This window comes from Copidosoma floridanum, unplaced genomic scaffold (genome assembly GCF_036245765.1).
Source record: "Copidosoma floridanum isolate Cflo_tuat_1 unplaced genomic scaffold, Cflo_Japanese_pri ptg000004l, whole genome shotgun sequence".
Lineage (NCBI taxonomy): Eukaryota > Metazoa > Arthropoda > Insecta > Hymenoptera > Encyrtidae > Copidosoma > Copidosoma floridanum.
In genome coordinates, this window is record NW_028321881.1 from 25,415,250 (window position 1) to 25,433,157 (window position 17,908).

At 32.6% G+C, this 17,908-nt stretch overlaps 1 protein-coding gene and 1 long non-coding RNA gene across 2 annotated transcripts in view; both read right to left on the reverse strand.

Moving 5' to 3' along the window:
- LOC106642097 (uncharacterized) overlaps positions 1-8,882 on the reverse strand; it is a 114,082-nt gene extending 105,200 nt beyond the window's left edge. The window contains exons 1-2 of the long non-coding RNA XR_016293314.1: positions 8,552-8,882; positions 7,985-8,432 (exon numbers count right to left, since the gene is read on the reverse strand). This is a non-coding gene — a long non-coding RNA (uncharacterized LOC106642097). The remainder of the gene's footprint in view (positions 1-7,984; positions 8,433-8,551) is intronic.
- Positions 8,883-9,193: 311 nt separating this feature from the next.
- LOC149375786 (protein unc-80 homolog) overlaps positions 9,194-17,908 on the reverse strand; it is a 251,018-nt gene continuing 242,303 nt past the window's right edge. The window contains exon 3 of the mRNA XM_089596504.1: positions 9,194-9,385. Within this exon, the coding sequence (XP_089452630.1) occupies positions 9,194-9,385 (192 nt within the window). The remainder of the gene's footprint in view (positions 9,386-17,908) is intronic.

Sequence of the window (17,908 nt, forward strand, 5' to 3'; positions counted from 1 at the left end):
TCAAGGCACATGGTACAGTTAACAAATGTAGTGTATTTAATGGCCAGGCGGATGTCATGCATAATTAAAGATCAAAATGTTAAGTGCATCTACCATTCTTGACTATTAATTGCAGTGTGATATTATTCTGGTTTAATACATGTAAGCCTAGCTAACATCCGTTATTTTCTTGTTTGGTAAATTAAAAGCTTATGAAAGTGACATAATGGCACTGTAAGTAGCATGCGTGCCTTAAGATCTTGACAGCAGAAGTTAAAATCCCACTTTGAACAAAAATTTCGATTAAAAATGAGGCTTTTATCTGAATGGGATTTAGGCTTCAAAAATTCAACTGATTTATCGACTGATCCACTTTTCGCTCATGAACCAGCGTATACTTCAGTCTAATAAATTACAGTCATTTTTATACAAATAAAAAATTGTTCAGTTTTAAAGTAAACTTGTGCTTAAATGTACTTGTACATTTTATTGCTATGCGAAATTGCTGTAATATTTAAATGTCTGTTACTTCTTCGCGAGCTTCCTGGAATTAAATATCTTGTTTCATACGTTACTACTTGGATTAAAACAATACTCTAGAGACTGTGCTACATTTATACTTTTCTACGTTATAATATATTTAATAGTTGTTATCTGCAAAATAAAATATTCGCGGACATTCACATACAAGCATATAAGTACACCGTGCTCTGCGTAGCACAGTCAGTCCAAGCAAGCGCTGCGGCTGAGTTGAACACTTCACTCATTTCGCACCTGTACATAGTATACCAATTGATTGAAAATGAATGTTGCTGTTAATTTCCAATTACAAGTCTCGCGTTAATCCTATTCCCTGTATCTGTCTTCGACGTGGTCTGGGCTTTAGCTCGCGACGGTAATGGCCCTTCCACGAACATTTTTGGTCATTTTTGGTAGCAGAGCGTGGTTCCTTGGAACAAAAAGTCGAGGCAGTTTGAAATTGGAGGCGCGAAAATTTCTGTATTGCCAAAAGTAGTGCTGTGTGGGTGAGTGTCGATCAAGCTTAAGAGTCTTGAGTTTTTGTCAAGTGTTCTGCGGCTGCGAGTACAAGCAGTTTACCCATGTCTAGGATTTGGCCAAGGCGGGCGGGTTTGTTTGTCACCTGGAATTTATACACACTACTGCACAGAGTTTAGGCATGTCGCTAACGCTAGATCAATTGGGTATCCGCCAGCAAGAGTTATACGGTAGAGTATCTCGAGCGTACGATAATCTACTCAAGCTTGGACAGAACAACATTACGCAACAAGCAATAAAAAATCGCCTCGATCAGTTACGCGCTAACTGGAATGAGTTCCTGCAGAATCACTTCCGGATTCTGGCACTGTGCATGGGTGATACAGCAGCGACTGATTACTTCAAGTCAGGTTGCTATGGCCTTGCGGAGGAGGGTTACTTGAAATCAGCGTCAGGTATGTCTATAGAGCTATAAAAGCTACCTCTAGATCCAGTGCTGCAACCTTCTCCAATCTCTGTTCCTGTAGTACCGAAAAGTTTGCCTGCCGTTCTAGTGCCTACATTTTCGGGCAACTTCTGTGACTGTCTCAAATTCAAAGTCTTGTTTTCAGACATTGTGTTACGTGAGTCTCACATAAGCAATGTTGAGAAATTGCAACAGCTGAAAACTCACGTACAGGGTGAGGCTGTCGAAATGTTGCGAAACGTGCAAGTAATCAATGCCAATTTTGAGGTTGCATGGAGGATGCTTGAGGATCATTACAATAACACAAGATGCCTGGTAGCAGCAATAATTCGTAATCATCTCTCAGTGCCAGCTGTAACTGCGGAATCAGCGCACGACCTTAAGGCGTTGCTCAGTGGCACTGTGAATGCCTTAGCCGCGCTCAAGCAACTTAAACGACCCACAGCTCAATGAACGACCTGGTGGCTGCTCTCACTGTCCGGAAGCTCGATGCTCGAACTTTTAGAGAGTGGGAATCTACACTTAGCAACACTACCGAGCCACCAACATTTGTTACGCTCAAGCTCTTTATTGAGCAACGTATCTCGATGCTCGAAATTGTCGCATCTTCAATAGACAAGCATAACATGAAGAAGGACAAGGGAGCTAGCAGCTCAACCTTCACGCACACTATAATTACGGAAAAGTGCCGTTTGGCTGACAACTTTCAGGAAAGCCCGTCGGAAATCGAAATACTGCAGGGTGCCGACATACTTCCTCGAATATAACAAGAAGGTCTACGCATCGGTAGCCAGGGACACCTGTGGCGCAGTGTACCATTTTTGGCTGGACGCTGTCTGGTCCATTGCATATTTAAATAGTAGTGCCATCATCGGAAGAATAATTGTTAGTGTTGTGAAAGTGTCTAACAAGCAAGTTTATTATTGTGACTCATACTATGTATTCTGATTTCGCCTTGCTCAATCACAATAGGCGGGCGGCATGTTCAGTTTTAAAGTGAACTTGTGTTTAAATGTACTGTACATTTTATTGCTATGTGAAATTGCTGTAATATTTAAATGTCTGTTACTTCTTCGCGAGCTTCCTAGAATTGAATATCTTATGTTTCATACGTTACTACTTGGATTAAAACAATACTCTAGAGACTGTGCTACATTTATACTTTTCTACGTTATAATATATTTAATAGTTGTTATCTGCAAAATAAAATATTCGCGGACATTCACATACAAGCATATAAGTACACCGTGCTCTGCGTAGCACAGTCAGTCCAAGCAAGCGCTGCGGCTGAGTTGAACACTTCACTCATTTCGCACCTGTACATAGTATACCAATTGATTGAAAATGAATGTTGCTGTTAATTTCCAATTACAAGTCTCGCGTTAATCCTATTCCCTGTATCTGTCTTTGACGTGGTCTGAGCTTTAGCTCACGACAGTAACGGCCCTTTCATGAACAATGATCTGACCCTACTCTTTAAAACATCTATTTCTTAACGATTGGTATCACTAATTTTCAGGTACTACTAGTGATAATACCAACATAATAGTATTAACACTGGTCGAAGTGGAATGTTTTTCAAAATGTTTTGTAATAATCTTATTAGATTTCTAATTAACTGATAATGGAATGAATTATTACTCTATATACAATTAATTGAACTGAGGTTATTGCTTGGATCTCGCGTAATATAATAGCATTTAAATTTAGAAGTTTTTTTCAAGTATCATTATGTTAGTTGTCTCGTGCCTATTCAAATTCTCATCGCAATTTTTACGATAATCAATATTTTCAATAATCAGTTGGCTTTGTCAAGTGGACAAAGCGATTAGGGTGGCAGAAAACCTTTGTGTTACGGTCCAATGTGCTCAAAGTCTAGCGTAATGTCTGGCTCAATGTCTAGCTAAACGTCAAGCTTATTGACAGGCTAAAAGTCTGACCTTAAAAGTGGCCTTATGTCTGGCTAAAGATTAAGCGAAGTGTTTTGCTCAATGTTTGGCTTTAAGTATTTATTATGATTAGACTTCAAAGTTAGCATCAATATTTTTTATCTTTGATAGATTTTTGTATCTTTTGTGCTAATATCAGTAATAAACTCAAACCTTTTTGCAACAATTAGATTTGCTTTTACTGTTTATAACGTACAATATAACATCTATTACCTCAAGCTTCTAAATTAACGATTTTTTTCTTTGGCTCCCAGGAAAAATAAAGCTAGTTCTAAAATAAAAAGTATCATAATACTATGAGAAATGTTTATTAGGCTTTGGAATTCACTATAAAGTTTTTAATAAAGTTGATTCAATATCCAAGTTCTTCTTTAGAATTCCTACTGTACCTTTAAATTATAGTGTGAATGAAGCAATATGGACATGCAGTAAGGAAACATTAAGAAGTGAGATAATTAATAATTCAATTATAATTTACTGGAAAATTAATTTTGACTTTAATGTTTAAAACATTTGTTGAAGAATGCGTGTATTTAAAAGTTGGGTGTGCTTATTAGTTTATGAAAAAATACTAGTGACTATCCACTTAAATAAATTTTATGAGGTACTTCTTGGAGGATATTTGTAGTAGAAAAACAATTGAGCCTTTTTTTTATTGGATAGTTACGATAAGTGATTTTTTATTTTAGGAGTTTTTGATTTACAATTTAAGACTACCATGAGTGAGGTATGCTACCCTTATTAGCACTTAAATAATCTCATTTCACGTTTTGCAAAAGTTAAAAATAGAAGATGATTTCAAGATAACTTCTTTTCATTTTATATCACTCACAGGTTTTTACTTCAAACAAGCTACATCTATGACTGTACTGAGTCACCTGTAAAACCAACCTTGATAAATTGTTTACTTTATAATTATTTTCCCTAAAACTGTGTACATTAAGCGTTTGTGCCATTTTTTGTTTAAAAAAGCATAAGCTGTTGCAAATAGAATTTTTTAATTTTTCTTGTAAACCACGAAACTGCTGGATACAATCATAAAAAATTTCAAAATCTCCGCTGCCCTATCCATTCCAGCATTTGCTGTTACGACTAAATCAATATCTATTCTAACCATTTCTCCTTTTCAATTGAGTGCATATCAAAGGTGCCAAACAGCGAAGCTTTCAGCATGTCATAAGCGCCAAATAAAATCTAGCGATACCACCGTATCAAATTTTTTAAAAGCGCTAAATAGAATACAAGACGAACACATGTATACAACGTGTATCTTAGCATTAATTTAAAAGTGGAAGTGCACTAAACTGTGAGCACGTGATGAAATTTAATAAGAGTAATGAACGTAGCTTAAGTTACATGACACTTATTTAATTGAAAAATCGCAAATTGCAGAACCTCGGACGAGAATTACAGCCAGACGATGTATTTCTGGATATTGATAGACGTATATAGATATATGGAATAGACATCATATTTCCGTACAGAGTTATAGAATAGTTTTTTTAAGAATTCTGTAGTCTGAGAAGGATGTAAATTCCATCTTTGACAAAGTTGGTATCCGCGAATCATGACATGTAGACTCGCATCTTTTTATTGAGAGAATACTGACGAGGGCCGTGGTTAAAAGGATTTTTTGGTTTTTCTTATTTGCAACCAGATAAAGTATAGAGTGCTTTTTTTATACTGACATCTATTGTTTTTCTGTTCCAATTATAAATGAACGGACATAGTAAAAGTATGTTTCCAAGTAAGTGAAAGTGTGTTTTTAATATTGACAGTACTATGACAATTTGAATTAACTTCGAAGCAATACGTAATCAAATCATGTCTTTTATTCATGAATATTTGTCTTGTTTATGTATCTGAATATGTCACTTTTTAAAGAAAATTAAGCACTTTTAATATTCATAGCTAATTTATTTGTTTCTCCAAAAATAGATCGCCAAAAAAATGAACGTCTTTACGCCACAATCTGACCTGCCGCAATTTTGCCGACTGTTTTTTAAAAATAAAGGTTTATTTAACGATAACTGTATCTCTGTTAATGCCTTATCTGTATCGTTAGATTAGTGGCCAAGTTGAGCTAGGTATTGTTTTTATGGTGGGTGCTTACTTTTTTGAGCTCAATTCTTGAGTAGTGAATAAGTTTAAATTTTAATACAAACGGTAACGAACTTTATTTTCTATTTTTTTGTTAAGGGTATGGCTGGTATATGATAATAATTATACGGTTCTTCCTTAAACCCATAAAACCCCAAACTAAAATAAATGTAACAAAGAGGAAAAAACACTTCGGATCTCCACAACTCATAAGGTTTTTGAAGTTCTGTGAGAGTTGCGTTTGATAACCTTGGTCCTTAGCTTTTGATCAACATTGACTACTTACCTCTTAACTTCTTGATGGAAAATTATAGATATAAAGTAAAGATCACTAGTACAATGTATTTTTATAAGTACATTTAAGTGTATATCGTTTAAATTAAAATATCTCAACAGCAATATATTTGTAAAAATAAAAAAAAAAAAGGTTTTTTTAGTCATTTTTTTATGACTGAGATTTAAAAGTCCAAGCCCTAAAAAAAGTTATAAGCTAAGAAGAAGCCTAAGACCTCAGGTAAAACCTGATCAAATAAGATATTGTACAAATAATATTTTAGAAAAAGTGTGTTTTGATGCTTTGTACAAATATATTACATTTGCCTTTTAAGTTAATTTTTAACTGAAATAATGAATTATAGAATAAATAATATTTTGAAAACGCAATAGGCATTTTACAATCTAAAATCTCATTTTTCTTCTTCAGACCATTTTTTTTTACATTTTGACGTTAACTGCACCCTTTATATAAAAAATAGTGTTCGATACATTGGTGCTACCGAACCCCAGCTATTCTATAAATTCTGAGACCCTACTTTATCGGTTTTCTTAGCCATGCAACAGCCCTAATGGTGATTGCAAAAGTGGTTCTGTGACAAAAAAAATTATTTTACAATTAGCAATGCTGAGTCATAATTTTACTCTTTTTCCACTTTTTTCTTTGATTGGTTCTTAAGACGATTGCATTTTGCACCCTTACACTGAGAAAAAAAGCAGTGAGCGTAACTATTATTATTTCATAACAGCTACTACACGACTTTAAAGGCGGTTTACTAACGGTGTGTAGCAAATTTAACTACACGCTATACTTAGAAGCACGCAATGTCCAATAAGAAACAAACATTTGTATGGATATGTATACGAACCAAGGAAAGGCTTCTGCATGAGCTGTATCGACAACCACGCAAAAAATTTCTTATTTGTTAACTGTCACAATTAATTTGCTTTAACCCCTATAAAAATCGCCATTTTTTCTAAATTCACACAGTATTATCAATGCAACGTTTTATGCAAAAAAAAAATACTTTTAAGGTTATAAATTTTTTCAACTTGTTTTCGCTTTTTCCGGTATGAAGTGTAAAAAAATTTTGTTTACATTTTGGTCCCAACAAAAGATCTCCTTTATATTTCTCATTTTATGTATATAATTGGTACCATTAATTGGTTTTTAACTAAAAACTACTCTTCACTTCGTAGGAGAAACTACTACACAGAGTTAGCCAACGTTACTCCAACCCCCTTACTAGAGTTACGTAGTAGCAACAACCGAACATTAACGTAGACCTTACTACATTTTTCTCTCCAGTGTACATAACTTTGTGCAAACGGGTTAAAAAGTACATTTTGGGTCCTGTAAAGCCCAAAGTACTTTTTCACCCTAGAGTGCGAAACGGTTAGTGGGCAAAAAAATTGCCCTCAGAAAGAATAACGTTACCAACCTCTTGACCACAAAAATACCAGAATGTGGCCTCATTTAGAAAAGTTCGTATACTTACTGCTCATGGTGTTAAAACACCTGAATTTTCTTTTACTATCAATTATATATATATATTAAAAAAATAACTGTCATTATGTTTGTTTGCTCAATGTTAGTACTAGATGCCTTTCAAGTTCGTTTATCAATGCTTCTAAAGTAAAGTGCAAATTTGGCCATAATGCGAGTATTTTAGACACTGCATTTAGATTCAGCATATGAAAAAAATTAGGAGTCCATGCTTAATTATGTAATTCCTTGAGATTTTTATAGTTTTGTCTCTAAAAAAGCTTTGTCCAAGCTTCTCAAAAGATCACTTATTGTAAGGTAAATTTACAGATTTCTTATAATTAACTTTAGTAGTCTTAAATATAACTCATGTTGTAAACAGTTTCATTGCCTAACATCATAAGCAATCGTAAATTAAATGAACCTCGTTTTTAAAACTTTTTAGGGTAAGACAGGGTACATAACTAAAAAAGTTAATGTTGTATGAGGTCACTAAGAATATAAGTAGAAAATACGCCTCTTTTCAATTTGCTGATAGAAACAACTGTTATGTATGAAATTATTTTAATGATAAGGATGATTGGCCCTTTTATTTGTTAATAATTGTTTCAAAAGACTGCATAGATTTTAAGACAAAAAAAAAAAAAAAAAAACACAAAATGGCCAATAAATTATAAAGCTTCTTACCAACTAATTCAATTTTTAATACTTTTTATTATTTACGATAGCAAATACCTTATTATTCTAGTTGATCGAATTTCATAGGCTGATTTAGAGTTAGGCTTAGTTGCAGAGTCCAGCAAACAACTAAGTGCTACTCTTCGAAAGATACTACCATGAGCCTCTTTTACATAGTTTATAAACTGTCTTAAATCGCAATATACAGATACAGTATTTTGAGACTTTAAATTCGTAGACATTTCTGCACAACGAGTGACTATCGTCTTAAATATACATTCAATTATTTGTGATTCAACGTTATTATGTCTTTCATTTGTGGTAGTGACATGACTGATTACTGTATTTGTTTCCTGACAGGCTGAGTTAGTACTACAGTGACTTGTTCTTCCTATTGCTGGATTATTTGTATGAGCTATACTTCCAATAAGTCCAAGTCCAAAGTTAGTAGCGTAATAGCTTTGGGTTGTTGCATCAGAGAATTTACTTGAACCTCGCTTTTGGTCTATACAGTTGGAAACAAATTATCATACAAGATCGATGAAACAATTAAAAAAAATAAAAGTTAACAACACTCACTCAACATTCTCTTAATTTAGATACTAATATGCGTTGTATACTTACTTAAAGGTGATAGTAGATAACATGAATCTCTACAAAATCCAACATAACAATGAAAAAAGTCAACCCAACTCGTTACAGATCCCTCTCTGACCATCTGACGAAAGAAATTCGAAAATTGTTTAGAGCTTACTTTTTGAAGTTTACTTAAAATTATTTGGATTTGAGATCGGCAAAAATCAGCTTGTGGTCCTCGAATACTTTCTAAGCAACCAGAACAGTAAGAACATCCCAAGTGAGACGTTATTTTAACAACACAATCCATAAGAAGAGTATATAAACTTATCTTATAATTTTCATTTTGCAGATATTTACTAGTTGAGTCAAACTTCTGATTTATCCTATCACGTGAGTCACTTGGTTCTATGAGAAATAAGCACATCGTTTAAAATGTAGTCATTTATTTTTAAGTTTAAAATTTTTTTTAATACGTACCTGTTTTTTTGCCTTTTTCTCCGTACTTGCATTGTTTCAAAATACCAATTTCAAGTAAAAGTCCTATAAATTTTAGAATTAATTCACATACTCGTAAGGTACAGTTGACACTATCTTTCAATGTTACAGAATGAATGGCCTATTGCAAAACGAATATTAATTATTATTGTTATGCGTTATTAAATAATATACACTCGTTTGTATCGATCATTATACCTTTATAATTACTGAATAATTAATTTCACCATTCTTTGTTATATAGCATCCAGATCCAGGAGCTTCGTATATTTTATGATCTGAGTATGTAATATTTGAGTCCGTCGCAGATCTTAAGAGTGTTGGATATCTTTTAATTGGTTGATGTTTCTGACCATCATTTATTAAGTCATTATTTATCGGATCCTTAATGCCATAAAATCAAACAAGAAATATTATTATACGCACACCCTAAGAAAAGAATAATGAGATTATGTCATATTAAAAGTAGACAGTATAATTTTGTTCATTAAATTTAAACAGTTTCTTTATTTACTAGAAGTCTTAAGGTCTCTATTGGTGATAAAAGATCTAATTATTATTTACCTGGTTACATTGATTGTAATTCATTCTAATGAAAAAAAAAAAAAAAGATCATTGGTTATTCCTTTAAAAATAAGAACGTTTTTTACTTCTACTGGCAAGTGTCACATATTTTTGTCTCATTCCAAGCAATTACTTGTTGTTGAAAAACTATATCAAAAGTCAATAACATTATGAGAATAAGACAATGTATTAAACAACAGGGAAACGAGTTATCGAGCCTCTGATTTTGATGATCGCCTGATTCTATTAAGAATTTAGTGTTATCTTCTTGTTATCTTTAAAAAAGAATAAGCTTATGGTAATATTAAAAGGTGACAGCTAGCCATCAGGGTGCTTTGCAGTCCCACATATGCTATGTTCAATCAGAAAAGACTGGCACTGATTGAAGACAGGATTTCAGAAAATTCTTTTTCTGTAAACAGATTTTATATTCAAAATAACAATATGACATCTGACACACTCTAAATTTATAGCTTTTAGTAAAGTCGCAATCAATGGACAAAAAATCTTAGCTGTGCAGCTTGCTAATGCAAGCAAGGATACGTAAAAGATGCATACAAATTCTCGTCCAAAACAAAGAGGTAGTTTTTAGAGGTAAGATACAGTGAAAATTCTTTTAACCTTTACTATTATGACAAAGATTGTACAAGCTTTACGAAGCTAAAGGTTTAAGGTAGATGAGTTATTTTATGGCTAAAAGTAAATAAAAATAAATAAGGTATAAAAATATAAATTAACATTTTTCGCAGCCTAATTTGAAACATAAAAACCTGAAAGCTCACAAAAATTGTAGTAGACAAGTACGGAGAGTAGACATACAAAACAATAATACTAAGACAATGGTTTTCTGATGAAATAATGTTAGATAGTTTTTATAAAGAGTAAGAAAAAAGATTCTACAGTCTTGCAACAAAACGCTTGTTTTTACAGTTATTTTGTGATCATTGTTAGCAAAAAATGTTTGTGGTTTACAAGTAGTTTAACGATCGTTTACGGTTAATCATGAATATTAGCCATAAAATGATGATTCAGCTTAATAGATTACAAACGGGTAACGTTAAGTAAGGAAACTTTTAAATTAAAGAAACTCATGTTTATGTGTAATGGTCATAAGTTTTCTAATATCTTAGTTGTAACCTTAATAAGTCATGACAATCAAAGTAGGCTAAAAAGATTAAATGCATGAAGCATTTAGATAATGGATTAAAGTTACAAAATTCTCTAGTACGAAATAAGGTGGCTTTATCTGTTTAGTTGTTATAATTTTGAGGCACTATAAATGTAGACCATATAGTAAGGATCAAAAATTTGCTTTAACACCTTCGAGAAACAGTAAGTCTTTCAAGAGACTTTGTTAAAAAAGCGTGATGAAGTACGTCTGTTTATATGCAAAAACTTTAAAGGAAAAAATATGATGTTTAGATCAGTATTATTCCACTTAAGTTTTTTTGTGTGTAGACGGGGGTCTTTATTTAAAATTGAAGCAGAGAAATTTTAAAAATAAAGATCTTACCGGAAACGTGCTAGATAATTTAATCCATAACATTAGTTAACAAAAGCTCTAGTGCTGCTATAAACGGCAGTGAAGAGATCTAAGAGAGCTGTTTTTAAGAATTACATTTAACAACAATTATTTTTATACTTAAGATATGTTTTTCTCATGTCCTCACAATACTCAATGAATACATCAGCTGCTAAATAAAGAGTTGCCGGTTTTTTTCTATGGCAGCTTATAAAAGATAAGACGCTGTAATCATTGCACCACAACTGTGCTCATGTTAACCAAGAGTAGTTAGGTTGATCTCTGATTAGTTGTTCAGATTCCAAACCTGACGCGTCCTTTCTAAGTGCAAGAGTCTAAATACTTCTTGCACACAACAATACTTGCCTTTTCTCTTTTATCAAGTGCTTCAAAATAACTATAAAGGTTGTAGAGTGAGTTCTATTGCGTCTTTTAAGTAGATGTAAGACTCAGCTTGGTAATTAAACTACGTGTTAGAAGCGTGAATTTCAAGCAAATGTAAGACTTTAGTGACTAAGCTGTGTGAGAAAAGCTCAAGCAAACCAGGCCACTGTAAACTCACCTAAAAATTGAATCAAGGAAAGACAAGAAGGAAAGGACTGTCGACTTGGGGTCCAACATTAAAAGCAGTAGCCTATTTATTGATATCGTTATGAGTACTCTCATGTAGGATTAGGATCATTGTTGTGGTCAACAATATAAGATTTTGCTCGCTGCGTAAGCGCAAGCAGTGGTTAACTAATAATCATTAAAGTAAATTAAGCTAAGAAATCTATGAAATCTATAAACATTGTAAATGCAAATCTCAAATTTTATAATCTATATTATTTGTAAGATCAACTATTTCTGGCTTTTCTAAATTTATTAAATCATTCAAATCATCAATCAAATGAAAGTTAAGAGACTTTTATTATAGACACAGGAGTTGGAGTCAATGCTATTAAAATGTCTTTATTATTACCAAACGTAATAATAAATACTAATACAAATATTTCTTTTATTGGATTAACTTCTCAAAATATCATTTCATAAGAAATACTAACGTTAAATGTATTTTGAAAAGTCACGTTTTCCACGTCTTATCACAAGAAACATCTTTCAGTGAGGCAGGAATATCAGAAGATTTACTTGTAGCTCAAGAACAAGCTTGGCTTTGTAACGACATCAGAGCCTTGATACTAAAAAAAGACCCATAAGTCTCGTTTATTCATAGGACGAATTGTTATTGCAAGCAACGGAACGTGAGCTTAAACGGCTTGATACAGAGACAGAATGTATAAGTAAACACAATAATTTTCACCAAATTATAGATAATTTTAGCATAACTAGAAAAAACACGAAATTTCGGCCAACTTCTCAACATTTTAAACCTGCAGCAGAAACCTTTTGTCAAAGCCGTGTATATAAAATACCAGCTAGAAAGAAAGTTTCCATAGAAATTCTTGTAACAGAAGCTAACGGCCATGGGCAAGCATACCTGCACTACATTAAAACTACTGGTATATTTGTAGGCGAAGCAGCAGTAACATAAGGTAAAGCTTGCTTTCTTACGATGTCTGTAAGTCTTAGAGATTAGCCAGTAAATATCAGGATCCCTCAAAAAAATCTCCTATTTTTCGATTTAGGTGATTTAGAACACTTTTTCGACTCAGATGAAAGTGATGATGTTCCCAACATAACAACAGAGAAATAATTAAATATCTTACATAAAGATTTTGCTGGTGTCATCATGATAAGACAAGTTATAAGCAACTTTGCCAAATAGTGACAGAGTATTGTTATCTTTTTTATATGAAAGGTGATGCTACTCTTTCTGGGATCAAATTAGCTGAAATGTCTGTAATTTTCCACGAAATCCAGACTAGCACACAAAACAATATTTTTCAGAAAATGAGACAATGCTAATCGATTGTAATAAAATCAAACAAAAAATATCTTTAGCTAAGGCTTAAAAAAAAGTAGCAAAAATGGCAAAACACGGATTTTAGCGTCAGAAACAAACAGTTAGCCTTAAAATAAAAAATTAAAAAAATGAAAGCGTATGCGTGGCAAAACGACAAACAAAATCAGCTCTGCTCAATCGCAATTGGTCAAGTGATCTTCCCACTAAATGCAAAAACCTTGTTTTTTGAATCAATATAAAGAAATTCATAATACTCTTTCACATAAACATTAAGAACAGAGATTTGAGAAAGTTGTAGCTTTAGTATTCCTTAAGAACAACACCAAGTTTCAGCAGGATCAAATCAATATTTTTTACAAACCACAGCTTAATACAAAAAAAGGTGCTTTGGCAAAACGGCTTAAAAAAAGTTGTGTACAACGTAAGATACAACTTTTTTGCAGGATCATATTCTTTAATACTTACTCTACAACTTGTTAAAGTATCAAATTTTTTTACAGTGTGAAAGTTGGTAATTCGTTCTAAAAATATCATTATTTTTATGAGCACTTTAAGTTTGACCGTACTCAGTCGATAACACTGCAGTCGAGCTTCAGAAAGCGAGCGTTGTTTCTGCATCGGCAGCTACGCAGCTCATTGCTCCTCAAGCGCCGTACTGCCATACGCAAAAAATACCCACTAGATTCATTATTTTTTTAAACAAGTTCACATAGAATAAAAATTTGATACTTTGGTAATTTATAGATTCAGTATTAAATAATACGGTCACGTAAAAAAATTGCATTCAACGTTGTACTCAACTTTTTTTGGGACTTTTTTTGCCAAAGTACTTTCTTTTTCATTTAGCTGCACTTTGCGAAAACTATTGATCTGATCTTGCTAAAATTTTTTGTGGTTGTTGAAGACTATTAAAGCTACAACTTTTTTAAATATTAGCTCCTAATGTTAATGTGAAAAAAAGTTATCAATTTTATAGTATTGGTTCAAAAAACAAGGTTTCTTGCATTTAGCGGGGAAACTACTTAACCAATTGGTATCGACCAGAGCTTATTTTATTTGTCGTTTAGCTGTGCATACGCCTTAACTGTTTTTTTTTTTTTTTTTTTTTTTTTTAATGCTTATTGTAGATTTCCTATGCTAAAAACCGTGTTTTACCATTTTTGCCATTTCGTTTTTTTAATCCTTAAAGGCAAATATTTTTTGTTTCATTTTATTACAATCGATTGGCGTTGTTTAACTTACTATAACGTATTTTTTCAAACTAGTCTAAATTTTCATTGCCGAAAACTTAATTCGATCTCACTATCTACGCACATAGGATGTTTAACATAATATACCTACAACTGTTGATAAGTCTGTTTTGACTAAAGAATACAGAAATTCTCCTGCTCTACACGAGAAAAATAGAAATCAGATTAATAAATTGTTACAAAAAGGAATAACTAGCTATTCTGTTAGCCAATACAATTGTCCGCTGTAAATTGTCCTTAAAAAGCCAGGACCCAACGGAGAAAAAGTACACTGTTTCGTTATAGGTTAAAGAAAATTAAACACTTGAATTATTCCTGATGCTTATCCGTTGCCTCGTATTACAAAGATAATAAAGCGAATTGGTGGGTCAAAGTTTTTTTTGTACTTAATCTAGCTATCAGATTTTATTGAATTAAAGTGACTCCAGAAGATCGCTACAAAACAGCTTTTAGAACCCCATATTAAAATTACGAATACACAGGTACGCTATTTTAATACTAAAATGCACCAGCTACATTTAAAAGGCTTATGGATTTTGTATTATTGGGATTACAAAGCACAGAACGATTTATATTATTAGATGATACTATGATATGTCCCAAAACCTTAGAAGAATATGAAATATAAGTAATAAGCTCATTTAGTAGACCATCAAATGCTGATTAAAAATTACGTCTAGGTAAATGAGAATTTTTAACTCCTAAAGAGATATATTTAGGGCACAAATAAGATCATTCTGCATCTACGGTAATAGGAGACGATATCGATTTTGTATAGCAAGATCCTAATGCTTCTGCTATTGAACAAGAAGATGATAAAAAAGCCAGAGAGGAAAAAAAATGCAAAGAAGTTTACCCAATACACCTTTTTATTCAAGGGCTAAACAGTGAGACATAGTTATAAAACAGCATTACGCCCCAACGCAAAGTAACTTGACACTGTCTTTTTGTCCTATAGCCACGTTTAAAACGTTAGAACAAAGCACTATAAATAGACCTTTGATGAGAACAGAAATTGATTACTTTGAAATATAAAGCACACGAAAGTCTTTAACATATAGAAAACATAATATTGCAACGTTTATTTCGGCTGACTTGACTCTTAATTCTGCTAACAGCAAAATTATTATTACATTCAAATTATATTTCGAAATACAAATAAAGTAAAGTACAACTACAAGTAGGTGATGTAAAAACAAACCCTTGTAAAAATTAGTAAGTATTCTGTTTGGTTGTTATGAAAAGAACAAACAGTAAAATATTTTTTTAAGATTTTCACTTATATTTAGCAGATTTAGCAAAAGCAATGGAAAACAAGAATGTAGAAATAACAGTAAAATAACATCAGATGGGAAAATTAAATAAATGTTACAACGAAATTATTAAAATTACCAATATTAACGAATAGAATAATAAAATAACCCTGAAAGCAGAGAGTTATAATTGAATAATTATTTATCAAACGTAAGGACAATGTCAAGCGCTGTTGCAAATAAGACTGCCCTAACCAGACTTACCCCAATTTGAGTGCGCATAAAACATAAAAAAAGAATGAAAATTTTTCCCCTTTTACCGTTAAAATTTACTGTATAAAGAGTTATTTTCATGTGATCTTTTACTAGCCAAGTTTCACCAATACAATTAACTAATATTTGTTACCACAATGTCATCTTCGTTAAAAATTTATAATTGTTCGTAAGTTTGTAGCATATGGCTGATTGAAAAAAAAATCGATGATAAGATCAAACAATTACAACCTTGATAGCAATTTTGTAAGGGAAGAACTTCAGTAGTTAAAGTGTGTATAGATACATTTACTATAATTGGTTTCCAAAACTGAAATGTTTTCCACATTAGTTGAATGTACATATACTATGAGAATACTTGTATTTTAAGTATTCGACATGAGTTTGATTGTTTTTGCCCTACTGATTGCCAGCAGCAATCAGGTAAGGAGGGGCGTGTGATATTTCAAGTCATATACTCAATATTTATAATTTGGAATCACAGAGTTTCGTTTTTTAATTGTAAATAGCAAAAGCTCAGTGATCTCAAACGATCGAGCCGTACACCTGTTTCTGCAATCACGTGGCATGTAACTTACTTCTTTTGAAACAAGCTACCGTCAAAAAACTTGAACAACGCGTTTCAAGCCGATGAAAGACTTATTGTGGTGACGAATCTGTGAGAAAAGCTCAAGCAAATCAGACCACTGTAAATTTGCCTAAAAAGAGAATTACGAAGAAAGAAGAAAGAAGGGACCGTCGTCTTGGGTACCAACGATAAATGCAGTAGCCTAATTATTGTCATCTCCACAAGTACTCTTATGTAAGATTAGAATCATCGTTGTGGTCGACCTTGTAAGATGTTGCGAGTGCATCCATTTGAGAAGTGGCTCACCAACAATCATAAAAGTAAGTTAAGTTTAAAAAACTATCAATTGCATAAACATTGTAAATGCGAATCAGAAATTTTATAATTTATATTAGTTGAAAAGTCAACTATTTCGGGCTTTTTTAAATTGATTAAATTGTTAGATAAGACATAAGTTGGATGTCTATTAAATTCACTTTCTAAATTTAAATACATTTCAATGACTTAAATGTATGAAATAGTCTACGATAAAAATTTCTAATTATAGACCTACAATCCTTACTTTGATAAATTAATTAAAAATTAAGAAAAATTTAAACAGACAACGTATGACAGAAATTTTTACAAGGGCATGAGATGGAAAGACGAATAAGATACGCTATTATTGCATTACATAAGATATAAATTTAAACAGTACGTCAGTGCCAGATTGCGTATGATACACTAACACTACTACACATATATCGCTCTGTGAAACCTAACACCAAAACGCCGAGTCAACGGTTTAAAAGAAAAGAATATTGTAAGTAAGAGAAAATAAGGCCTTTCGGCCGGTAGCTGGTTACTATTGAACGGAAATTAAATTTATTTGTTTGTAAAACAAATTTACTAGCTCCACCCTTTACTTATAAAAGTTTGGACGTAACTACGCCAATGAGAAGGCAGATTTAAACTGTGCACCTTGTGCAAAAGTAATGAACCTTGGAATACCAAAGTAAGCAATCCAAGTTTCCTGACAAGCCCAAAGAGCAGTAGAAGTTAGGATGTCTCTGAAAAGAACAGTTTCTGCCACCTTTTCCCTCCCCCGCAAAAAAAATCGATGATAGTGAGAAGATAAGAAGATTCCTTACAAGATTAACGAGGTTAAAAAATTACATGTGGCAGAATCTGTCATCAGGAGAAATTAATCAACCTGGACTATTCACTATGTACAATAACACATTAGACTGTTCGCAGTAGAGGCAACTTACAGACTAATTTGTCATATTACGATGCATATAAAATGAAATGTATTTCTGCCCGGTAAGTTATTTAGTGACCTTAGGACCAGACTAGTACCAAAGTTGTTTCAGCCGTTATGATATGAATTTTCTAAGCGTCAAAGATTTTCTTAGCTCTTACTTATTTGGTGCAATTTAACAGCAGCTTTCAGGAGCTCATTTACGCTTGATTTTAAGTTACCGTTGTACGGCCAGTAAGTGGTGACTGCTAATTTTTTTAAAAAGTGCATCTTGCAACGAGAAAACTTCACTTAAGTTTATTTAGTAAGTATCAAATAGTTTTTTGGACTACCT